Source organism: Drosophila persimilis, unplaced genomic scaffold, assembly GCF_003286085.1.
Source record: "Drosophila persimilis strain 14011-0111.01,24,50 unplaced genomic scaffold, DperRS2 tig00000622-arrow-arrow-pilon, whole genome shotgun sequence".
Taxonomy (NCBI): Eukaryota; Metazoa; Arthropoda; class Insecta; order Diptera; family Drosophilidae; genus Drosophila; species Drosophila persimilis.
Genome location: NW_020825326.1, coordinates 832,809 through 843,458, shown reverse-complemented (window position 1 = coordinate 843,458; position 10,650 = coordinate 832,809). Strand labels below are relative to the sequence as shown.

Sequence of the window (10,650 nt, the reverse complement as noted above, 5' to 3'; positions counted from 1 at the left end):
TCCACAGCCCTGCCTACATAATTTTATCCGATTAATGAATCAATTTTCTACTTGATTGACTTATTTTAAATACTTGATTTTATTAGATTTTGTCTTACAAAAGGTTTTAGCGAAAAAGGTCCAACAAATAAAACGTAATACCACTCAAGGGAAAAATCGTTCCTATTGCTCAATTTTGATATTCTGTTGAATAATACTGGCTAACTAAGACCCTTAGCTCTGCTTAAATATTTTTAAGCCATTGATGAAGACAAGAATTTGACGCCTCCGTGAGTCTGGCCTCAGTGTGGCAGCCTCGTGAGCGGCCAACAGCACATTTCGTGCGCGTAACAGCACGCAAGTGGCGGCGCTGCCACCCCTTGCGTATGTCAAAACGAGCCAAACGCAATTGTCAAAAAACGGCGCCAAAATTGGCAAAAACTCGCAGCGGCTGTAAACAGTATTGATCATAGCATCGAAGTTTATCGCATCGTTTTAATTTGGTTTATCTTGGATTATTGAGAGTTACAGGGCTAAGTTTTCAGTAGAACCATGGATGTTGCAGATGCACAAATCGGTCAGTTACGCGTCAAAGATGATGTGGGAATACGCACCCAGAAGCTCTTTCAAGACTTCCTCGAGGAGTTCAAGGAGAATGGCGAAATCAAGTACACTCGTCCCGCCGCAAATCTGGAGTCGCCCGATCGCTGCACCCTTGAGGTGAGCTTTGAGGATGTGGAGAAGTACGACCAGAACCTAGCCACGGCTATCATCGAGGAGTACTACCACGTCTACCCGTTCCTCTGCCAGTCGGTCTCCAACTACGTGAAGGATCGCATTGGCCTCAAAACAAACAAGGACTGCTATGTGGCCTTCACGGAGGTGCCGACTCGTCACAAGGTACGTGATCTGACTACTTCGAAGATCGGCACCCTTATCCGCATCTCCGGTCAAGTGGTGCGAACGCATCCCGTCCACCCGGAGCTCGTCTCGGGCACCTTCATGTGCCTGGACTGCCAAACTGAAATCCGTAACGTGGAGCAGCAGTTCAAATTCACCAATCCCACCATCTGCCGAAATCCCGTGTGCTCTAACCGCCGCCGTTTCATGCTCGATGTAGAGAAGAGCCTGTTTCTCGACTTTCAAAAGATCCGTATCCAGGAGACACAGGCGGAGCTTCCCCGCGGCTGCATTCCGCGTGCAGTTGAGATTATTTTGCGCTCAGAACTGGTGGAGACCGTCCAGGCTGGCGATCGCTACGATTTCACCGGCACTCTCATCGTGGTACCCGATGTCAGTGTGCTGGCAATGCCTGGAACCAGAGCCGAGTCCGGCTCCCGCCACAAGCCCGGCGAGGGCATGGAGGGAGTCACCGGATTGAAGGCCCTAGGTATGCGCGAGCTCAACTATCGCATGGCCTTCCTGGCCTGCAGCGTCCAGGCAACCACTGCGCGCTTCGGCGGCACAGATCTTCCCATGTCTGAGGTCACCGCCGAGGACATGAAGAAGCAGATGACGGACGCCGAGTGGCATAAGATCTACGAGATGTCCAAGGATCGCAACCTGTACCAGAACCTCATCACCTGCCTCTTCCCCTCCATTTACGGCAACGACGAAGTGAAGCGGGGAATTTTGCTGCAGCTGTTCGGGGGCGTAGCCAAGACCACAATAGAGAAGACCTCGCTCCGTGGCGACGTAAACGTCTGCATTGTCGGCGATCCCAGCACGGCCAAGTCGCAGTTCCTCAAGCAGGTGTCGGACTTCTCGCCACGCGCCATTTACACTTCGGGGAAGGCCTCATCGGCGGCAGGTCTCACGGCCGCGGTGGTGCGCGACGAAGAAAGCTTCGACTTTGTGATCGAGGCGGGCGCCCTGATGTTGGCCGACAACGGCATCTGTTGCATCGACGAATTTGACAAGATGGACCTGCGCGACCAGGTGGCCATACATGAGGCCATGGAGCAGCAGACGATCTCGATTGCCCGCGCCGGAGTCCGGGCCACACTGAATGCCCGCACATCGATCCTGGCCGCTGCCAATCCTATCAATGGCCGCTACGACCGTTCCAAGAGTCTACAGCAGAACATCCAGCTGTCGGCTCCGATCATGTCTCGCTTTGATTTGTTCTTCATTCTGGTCGACGAGTGTAACGAGGTGGTGGACTATGCCATTGCTCGGAAGATTGTGGACCTCCACTCGAACATAGAAGAATCGGTAGAGCGGGCATACAGCCGCGAGGAGGTACTGCGCTACGTGACCTTCGCTCGCCAGTTCAAGCCGATCATCGGCCAGGAGGCCGGCAAAATGCTGGTGGAGAACTACGGCCATCTGCGCCAGCGTGATACGGGCACCGCCGGCCGTAGCACCTGGCGTATCACCGTCCGCCAGCTGGAGTCTATGATCCGGCTGAGCGAGGCCATGGCCAAGCTGGAGTGCTCGAATCGTGTGCTGGAGCGACACGTCAAGGAGGCTTTCCGTTTGCTGAACAAGTCTATTATCCGCGTGGAGCAGCCCGACATCCACTTGGACGATGACGATGATCTGGACGTGGACGATGGCATTCAGGATGATATTGACATGGAGAACAACGGGTCTGCGGCCAACACTGAAACCGACACCTTAGACACTTCGGGCGCCAGCACTGTCCAGAAGAAGAAGTTTACCCTCTCTTTCGAGGACTATAAGAACCTATCCACCATGCTGGTGCTACACATGCGTGGCGAAGAAGCCCGCTGCGAGGTTGAGGGCAGCGACTCTGGCATGAAGCGTAGTGATGTAGTCACCTGGTACCTGGAACAGGTCGCCGACCAGATCGAGTCAGAGGACGAGCTCATCTCGCGTAAGAACCTCATCGAAAAGTTGATCGATCGCCTCATCTACCACGACCAGGTAATCATTCCCCTTAAGACATCCAACCTGTCCAGGCTCAAAGGGCCGGCAGAGGAGCAAGTGGACAATGATCCCCTTCTAGTGGTCCATCCCAACTACGTCGTCGATTAATTCTCTCCACAAACATCCATTATACTCCTATCTAGTTTTTAGGATTGTGTTTTCTCTTTCGTGTTTGAAAGTTTTTTTGGACCCATTCCTTATATATGGATTTATCTAGCTCTGTAAGTTATTCTGAAAAACACTGTTAAGTTTAGCTCTAAGTTTTCATGATGTCATCGATCATCACTGATCGTCCTGGGTCATACAGCGTGGTCTAATTAAAAACCAACTTTTGAATTTTTGTTTCTGCCTAATAAACGTTCACCGACAATTAATATTCGATCGCATCGCTTATTTCCATGGAAACATGCGTACTCGTACATTCGTACTCCGATAGGTTTTTCAGTTTAATTTTACAGATGCATGGATAAATTGTCTAAGAAGTAGAAAGGACTAAGCACCGCAAAGCCGGCGATCGGATGAGTAGATCTCCCAAACAGTTACTTCTCAAAGGTGTAGTGCTTGACACCATCACCAGGGTATTGCTTGGCTGCCACAGGACGATACATTTTCTTGTCCTCCAGCCAGTAGTAGAGGGCGAGGCAGCCGGACATGACACCCACAAAGCTCAAGACGTAGTACGAGGTGCTATAGCGCGGCTTCTCGGCCTGTGAGTAGCGGTCTTCGCTATACAAGTCATGATCCGCCGAGATCTGGAAAAGGAAAAAGGGAAATATATAGATTTTATCAATGTTTTCATGTTACTGTGACTACTCACGGGCTCGTGGAGGTTGCGCTTGTGCTCGGGATAATCCCAGGGATAGTAGCTATCCTTATTCTCCACACCTAGGCCGCCGCCAACCTTCGGATAGTCGCCATAGCCCAAACCATCGTCGGCATAGGGCTTGTACTCTTCGGGCAGAAGATAATACTTCTTAGCGGCTGCCTCGCGCTCCTTCTCTGTCTTTGGGAAGGGGGCTGGCTTGTAGTCCTTGTTCCATCCAGCCACTAATGCAATGAGAACGGATATAAGGTTGTAGTCTTTTACACCATTCAAACGTTACGTAAACAAAACAGAATGCCGAACCCACAGATGGTCATATTTATCGGCCCACGGAAAACTTACTGCTGCGAACCACCTGGCTGGCCAGAGCAGGATTGGCCACACACAATTTCCGTGCCAAGAACACAGACTTCACAAACGTCAACATTGCGAGCTCGTTTAAAAAATTTTAAGTTTTTCTCTTTCCTACAGCGATTGAAACAGCAGACTCAGCTGTGCTGGTGATGGGATTCGTGCGATAGGTCTCTGCGTGCTGTAGATGAGCCCTTGCTGATATGCTCGTATGATCTTGTGTGGAATTGTTATCTAATTGGTTGGAGTGCAGCAACAGAGAAACGATAAATAATAATTTCTTTTGTTTTGTTATAACATTTTGGTACAAATTAACAATAATGTTAACCCTGTTTTAGTGATCGAATTTGAATGTTTAGTTTGTGACATGCTTAATGTTTCTTGCATCGAAGTGCCCAGCTGAAAATTCAAAACTTAGACTGGAGTACTGGCTTGGACTATTTTTATACCCGGTCCTCAAAGCGTTCATGGGTATATTAAATTCGAGGAAAAGTATATAACACGCAGAAGGAAGCTTTTTTTACCCCATATAGTATATATATTCTTGATCACCGACTCAGCCCAGTCGATATTACCCTGTCTATCTGCCCGCCTTCTTTGTGTCCTAGTCTTCAGAAATTGTAGGAGCTAGATACACCGGATTTCATCCTGAAACAAGTATGTTTCACTGCTGCCAGTTGAGCATATTTCAGGCTAGATCTGGCATTTTAAAAATTGAAATAGCATATAAAATGTTCAAAAAAGCTTATAAGTTCTTGTGAACATGAACTTTGTTCCGATTCTGCATTCTGTTCATTTTTTGTCAATTTTCATAGACAATAGCCGATGACATGGAAATAATGTTATGGGAAACAAAATTATTTATGTTATTTTTTGGCTGTATTTAGACTTAGCTTATTTATTTTCGGTTTTAGCCACTTTTGGTATATTTTTTTTCGTATCTAGCTTATATTGACTCTGCAATTCTGGCAGCACTAGTACATTTTAAACTTTTAACTTGTCAACTTCTTATTTTTGAAGCCTTAGCGTTTTAAAGATATATAGACATAATTTTTTATCTGGCCTCACTGCCATAACTTCAATTGTAGTAGGAATACGACCACAAAAGCGTAGAGAAGACATTCCTCATACAAAATGTAAACAAATGTACCCAAAGGAAATTTGATGGCGAAAAGTTCGCTTGCCTTTTCACACACCACAGTTCAAACGTATATACTTTTCCATAAATAAATTAAAAGCTTATTAGATTTAAAGAGTTATCATATCGATAGTCGCCAACACTATCGGCATATAACACCCGCGCACTGTTTTTTTGTTGTGGTTGGCTCATCCGAAGAAGCAGCAGCAACACCTGGGGAGGCGAAAGTGATAAAGAAGCGGCCATATTTAAAAAAATATTAAACATTAACTATATTCGAAAAGATGGTTCTACCTTTACTACAGCGCTCCACACTTCGCGGCGTGCAACAGTTAGCCCAGCCATGGTCCGCAGCTGGCTTCAGCCTGAGAATGGTAAGGATCCGATGTGTTGACCCATTAGCATGTCATGCTGCATACCCGCTTATGTAATTTTGCTGGCCAAAAAGATGTCCATTAACCATAGTCAGCGTTGGTAGAGAGTAATCCGAAATTGTGGGTGGAAATCTGCCATCACAAAAAAAAAAACTTAACAGCGTTTCGTAATCACCTCTGATAAAATTGAAGTTGCTCCCTCCAGAGCCTGGAATAATCGCACAAATGTAGAAGTTTGACGAAAACAATTTCCCAACTGGAAACGTTCTGCCACTTGTGGATTGCATATACTTTCAATCCTATAGAAGTGCAACAGTAGTGCTTATACTCCCATTTCAGTGCAGTCGGTCTAGGTCCCAATTTGAATAAATGCTGACAACCTTATGTAGTCAGTTCTGTTCTCTTGGACTCCGATTGGCATATTGATTTTACCGACTAACAACTTTTTCGATCTATGGCTCTTTCCACTGTTTCGCACGTGAAAATCAAAAAAAGATACAAGAACTAGTGAAACGAGTTATAGCCGAGAGAACAATTTTTCGCTGACAATTCTAGTTTCGGAAATTCAATACAATGCAAACCGGTTAATTTTATATTTGAAAGTAATCTAGTGGCGACACATGATATACCCTCGCTGTTCCATGTGTTCCACACGCGATAATCCTGATACCTGTAATTGATAATGGAGCACTTAAGCATAGTGCACACACGCACACACCCATACCCAAGCAAATATGTATAAGTAGATGCATGTGTGAATTTTATGAGCAAAAGTAAAGACTCAGCTGATTAGCAAAGCGCCCCATGCCGGGCAGAGTCCCCAATCGCCACCACCACCCGTCGAGCACCTCCCTTCTATTCCGTGCCTGCGCACTGGTTGAGCGCGCGCTCTGTCTGAAATTTCGCGCTGCGACAAAGTTTTATGGTCCCACCTTATCTCCTCTCAGCCAGTAGGAACAACATATCAGCACCAGCAGCATCAGCAATCACAGCGGTTTATAATCCAGTGCTCACCATTTGAGTTAAGCAACTTATCTCCTTCATAATGGTCAGATCAGCCTGCCTTTCCTCAGAATTCATCCACTGTTACTGACGTCAGAGTACACTTGTATTCTTTCCACTCCTTCCAGGCCTCCCAGGAGTTCCGCGTGGAAAGCGATACGTTTGGAGAGCTAAAGGTGCCGGCGGACAGGTACTATGGCGCCCAAACGATGCGCTCTCAGATCAACTTCCCCATAGGCGGGACCACAGAGCGTATGCCGGTAGGTCTTAAACCTTCTCTCAGCCTTCTCTTTCATTGTTCCACTATAATTCTCTATACCACTTCACAGAAACCTGTGGTGCAGGCAATGGGCATCCTAAAGAAGGCCGCAGCCGAAGTGAACAAGGAATTCGGCCTGGACACCAAGGTGAGCGAGGCCATCTCCAAGGCCGCCGATGATGTGATTTCGGGCAAGCTCTACGACGACCACTTTCCCCTAGTGATCTGGCAGACAGGCTCCGGCACCCAGAGTAACATGAATGTCAACGAGGTGAGTCTCAAGGCCGATCTTTTTCCATTTGAAATGCCTATAGACTAGTGGTCTACACCAATACAATAACATTGTTCCGTTTGCTGGTGTGGTTACACAACAGACAAAACGGATCAACAGACAATGGAAAAATGTTATTTTAGTGGTCCCGATGACTGTCTTACACTGTAAGTCACGAAGTGACGGCCGTGGCCGTGCCCGTACTGCTTACCACTGCTATAGACCATGGATGATTTTTCTCCCGCAGGTGATCAGCAATCGCGCCATTGAGCTGCTGGGTGGCAAGCTGGGATCCAAGACTCCAGTGCATCCAAACGACCATGTGAACAAGTCGCAGAGCTCCAATGATACCTTTCCCACGGCTATCCACATCTCTGTGGCCTTGGAGCTGAACAACAACCTGAAGCCAGCCATCAAGACACTGCACGACGCGTTGGCCGCCAAGTCGAAAGAGTTCAAGGACATCATCAAGATCGGTCGCACCCACACCATGGACGCTGTCCCACTGACGCTCGGCCAGGAATTCAGCGGTTATGCCCAGCAGCTGGCCTACGCCCAAGAGCGCATCGATGCCTGCCTGCCGCGCGTCTATGAGTTGGCGCTCGGCGGCACAGCCGTCGGCACTGGCCTTAACACCCGCAAGGGATTCGCCGAGAAGTGCGCCGCCAAGATCGCCCAGCTGACCAGCCTGCCCTTCGTGACGGCGCCCAACAAATTCGAGGCTCTGGCCGCCCGCGACGCCATGGTGGAGGTGCATGGGGTACTTAACACGATTGCCGTGAGCCTCATGAAGATTGCCAACGACATCCGATTCCTGGGCTCCGGTCCGCGCTGTGGCCTGGGGGAGCTCTCCCTGCCCGAAAACGAGCCCGGCAGTTCCATTATGCCTGGAAAGGTGAATCCCACGCAGTGCGAGTCCCTCACAATGTTGTCTGCCCAAGTCATGGGCAACCATGTGGCCGTAACAATCGGTGGTGCCAACGGACACTTCGAGCTGAATGTGTTCAAGCCCCTAATAGTGTCAAATGTGCTACGCTCTATTCGCCTGCTTTGTAAGTAGAAGGAGATCTTTTTCCAATATTCTGCTAATGCGAGTACGATGTCCATCCATTTCAGCTGACGGCAGTCGCACCTTCACCGCCAATTGCGTGAACGGCATCCAGGCCAATCGCGACAACATTGCCAAGATCATGAACGAGTCCCTGATGTTGGTGACGGCCCTCAACCCGCACATCGGTTACGACAAGGCGGCCAAGATCGCTAAGACGGCGCACAAGAATGGAACAACCCTCAAGGAGGAGTCTATAAACTTGGGCTACCTCACCGAGCAGCAGTTCAACGACTGGGTAAAGCCCGAAGAAATGCTCGGACCCAAGTAGGCGCTGCTTGCAAGTGTCTAAAATTCGGGAATGCTTATCCGCTTGGCCAGTCGGAATATATCGGTTGTCGAGTTCACATTGAAATTTCTTGAAAAAAAATTGAGATTGTAAAAACCTAAAATGTCGCTTCTTTCCCGCATTCTGGTGGCCAGCAAGTCCTACTCCCGCGGCCTCAGGGTAACCGCGAGCATCTGTGGCAAGGACGTAGGTTCAAAAAAGAATTAATTGCGATTTGGTTAAGACTTGTTGGGATTTCAGGCAAAAAAGGGCAATTCCAAGGAGGGAAAGTTCCGGATGGAGAAGGACACCTTTGGGGAGCTAAAGGTGCCTGCCGAAATGTTGTTCGGCGCACAGACGATGCGCTCCAAGATCAACTTTCCCATTGGCGACATTGGCGAGCGCATGCCGGTAGCTATGACCACCCCAAACGAAGCCCTCCAGACCTCTACACCTAACCTTTCGTCTCTCGCCTTGGGCCGATCCACAGATGCCAGTGATTCAGGCCATGGGTATACTTAAGAAGGCCTGTGCTGAGGTAAACAAGGATTACGGCCTGGACGGCAAAATATCGGACGCCGTCTCCTGTGCTTGTGACGACGTCATCTCGGGAAAGTTCTACAAGCGAGGTCACTTCCCGCTGGTCATTTGGCAGACCGGCTCCGGCACCCAGACCAACATGAATACAAACGAGGTGACCACATATCATCTGTAGGCAGCGCCCTGATCAGCCATAACTTGCGCTCCTTGCCCCCGTAGGTCATCAGTAACGCAGCCATTAAGGCGATGGGCGGCGAGCTGGGTTCTAAGAAGCCAGTACATCCTAATGACCATGTAAACAAGTCGCAGAGCTCCAACGACACCTTTCCGGCTGCCATCCACATCAGCGTGGGGATGGAACTGAACGAGCGCCTCATACCATCGTTGACTCATTTGCGGGATGCTCTTAAGTGCAAGTCTGAGGACTTCAAGGACATCATCAAAATTGGGCGTACCCATCTGATGGACGCTGTGCCTCTGACCCTGGGTCAGGAGTTCAGCGGCTACGCCCAGCAGCTAAGCTATGGCTTGGACAGAATCAACGGCTGTCTGCCGCGCGTCTACGAGCTGGCCCTTGGCGGCACAGCTGTTGGCACTGGTCTCAATACACACAAGGGATTCGCCGAGAAGGTATCCAAGCGCATTGCCGACCTCACATGCCTTCCCTTCGTGAAGGCTCCGAACTTCTTCGAGGCTCTCGGCGCTCGAGATGCCATGGTAGAGGTGCACGGAGTACTTAACACGATTGCTGTCAGCTTGATGAAGATAGCCAATGATATCCGCCTGCTGGGCTCGGGTCCGCGCTGCGGTCTGGGCGAACTCATGCTGCCGGAGAATGAGCCGGGCAGCTCGATTATGCCTGGCAAGGTTAATCCCACTCAGTGCGAGTCCATTACCATGATCTGTGCCCAGGTTATGGGTAACCAGGTGGCTGTCTCCATCGGTGGTGCCACCGGACACTTTGAGCTGAATGTCTTCAAGCCGCTGATCGTGTCCAATGTTCTACGCTCCATACGTTTGCTGGGTAAGTGAGGATTAGTGAGTACTAAGGAGGCCTCCAACTCATATGTACTCCGCTTTTGTTTGTAGCCGATGGAAGTAAGAATTTCAGCAAGAACTGCGTGGAGGGCATCAAACCGAACAATGAGCGCATTGCGAAGATCATGAACGAGTCCCTGATGTTAGTGACGGCTCTCAATCCACACATTGGCTATGACAAAGCGGCTGCAATTGCCAAGACTGCACACAAGAACGGAACCACCCTGAAGGAGGAGGCCATTAAGGCTGGCGTCACCGAGGAGCAGTTCAAGGAGTGGGTCGATCCGAAGAAGATGCTGGGCCCCAAATAGTTTTCATTTATTCACATTAAACTTATCCGTTAGCTCCAATAAAACTCAATTGCAATCGATACTTGCCTTGTATCATCACTAAATCATTCATGGTCGATAGATAATGCAGCCCTGGTACTGCCAGCGACAGCTGTTTTTGTAAGTTTTTCTTTGTTTTTCCTGCTTGGAGGAGATCCCAAATCCGAAAGAATCTGGAAAAAAAAATAAAACCCAGTCTCTTCTGCATTGGCAGCAGCGTTTGTCCACCCTGTGCACCGATTCAATGACCGTGCTAGAACCGACTTTAGTGCTGGACT

General features: G+C 49.1%; 4 protein-coding genes across 5 annotated transcripts; 3 read left to right on the top strand and 1 right to left on the bottom strand.

Annotated features, from left to right (window-relative positions):
- Nucleotides 1–463: 463 nt before the first annotated feature.
- Nucleotides 464–3,245, top strand: LOC6600228 (DNA replication licensing factor Mcm6). The gene has a single exon (XM_026990930.1). The coding sequence runs from the start codon at nt 532–534 to the stop codon at nt 2,977–2,979; it is 2,448 nt and encodes an 815-aa protein (XP_026846731.1). The 5' UTR covers nt 464–531; the 3' UTR covers nt 2,980–3,245.
- Nucleotides 3,246–3,288: 43 nt separating this feature from the next.
- Nucleotides 3,289–4,181, bottom strand: LOC6600226 (NADH dehydrogenase [ubiquinone] 1 beta subcomplex subunit 8, mitochondrial). Its single transcript, XM_002025188.2, has 3 exons — nt 4,037–4,181; nt 3,689–3,918; nt 3,289–3,623 (listed from the first exon to the last, which is right to left on the bottom strand). The coding sequence occupies exons 1-3, from the start codon at nt 4,119–4,121 to the stop codon at nt 3,411–3,413; spliced, it is 528 nt and encodes a 175-aa protein (XP_002025224.1). The 5' UTR covers nt 4,122–4,181; the 3' UTR covers nt 3,289–3,410.
- Nucleotides 4,182–5,402: 1,221 nt separating this feature from the next.
- Nucleotides 5,403–8,575, top strand: LOC6600225 (fumarate hydratase, mitochondrial). Of its 2 annotated transcripts, none has more exons than XM_026990932.1 (5): nt 5,403–5,557; nt 6,688–6,819; nt 6,889–7,089; nt 7,337–8,141; nt 8,206–8,575. In XM_026990932.1, exons 1-5 carry the CDS (start codon nt 5,468–5,470, stop codon nt 8,466–8,468), a joined length of 1,491 nt encoding a protein of 496 aa, XP_026846733.1. In that variant the 5' UTR covers nt 5,403–5,467; the 3' UTR covers nt 8,469–8,575. The 2 variants fall into 2 exon arrangements, with proteins under 2 accessions (XP_026846733.1, XP_026846734.1); XM_026990933.1 differs by lacking the exon at nt 5,403–5,557 and adding an exon at nt 6,588–6,605.
- Nucleotides 8,576–10,415, top strand: LOC6604479 (fumarate hydratase, mitochondrial). The gene is made up of 5 exons (XM_026990931.1): nt 8,576–8,672; nt 8,727–8,876; nt 8,956–9,159; nt 9,225–10,029; nt 10,095–10,415. The coding sequence occupies exons 1-5, from the start codon at nt 8,589–8,591 to the stop codon at nt 10,352–10,354; spliced, it is 1,503 nt and encodes a 500-aa protein (XP_026846732.1). The 5' UTR covers nt 8,576–8,588; the 3' UTR covers nt 10,355–10,415.
- The last annotated feature ends 235 nt before the right edge of the window (nt 10,416–10,650 follow it).

Bases quoted from the DNA above. Each gene is read 5' to 3' on its own strand.
- LOC6600228 (XM_026990930.1), top strand. From the start codon at position 532: ATGGATGTTGCAGATGCACAAATCGGTCAGTTACGCGTCAAAGATGAT.
- LOC6600226 (XM_002025188.2), bottom strand. From the start codon at position 4,121: ATGTTGACGTTTGTGAAGTCTGTGTTCTTGGCACGGAAATTGTGTGTG. The intron at 3,919-4,036 runs GTAAGTTTTCCG...TCATTGCATTAG, and splicing joins CAGCCAGGTGGTTCGCAGCA to TGGCTGGATGGAACAAGGAC. The intron at 3,624-3,688 runs GTGAGTAGTCAC...TTCCTTTTCCAG, and splicing joins AGCGCAACCTCCACGAGCCC to ATCTCGGCGGATCATGACTT.
- LOC6600225 (XM_026990932.1), top strand. From the start codon at position 5,468: ATGGTTCTACCTTTACTACAGCGCTCCACACTTCGCGGCGTGCAACAG. The intron at 5,558-6,687 runs GTAAGGATCCGA...CACTCCTTCCAG, and splicing joins CTGGCTTCAGCCTGAGAATG to GCCTCCCAGGAGTTCCGCGT. The intron at 8,142-8,205 runs GTAAGTAGAAGG...CATCCATTTCAG, and splicing joins ACGCTCTATTCGCCTGCTTT to CTGACGGCAGTCGCACCTTC.
- LOC6604479 (XM_026990931.1), top strand. From the start codon at position 8,589: ATGTCGCTTCTTTCCCGCATTCTGGTGGCCAGCAAGTCCTACTCCCGC. The intron at 8,673-8,726 runs GTAGGTTCAAAA...TTGGGATTTCAG, and splicing joins CGAGCATCTGTGGCAAGGAC to GCAAAAAAGGGCAATTCCAA. The intron at 10,030-10,094 runs GTAAGTGAGGAT...TTTTGTTTGTAG, and splicing joins ACGCTCCATACGTTTGCTGG to CCGATGGAAGTAAGAATTTC.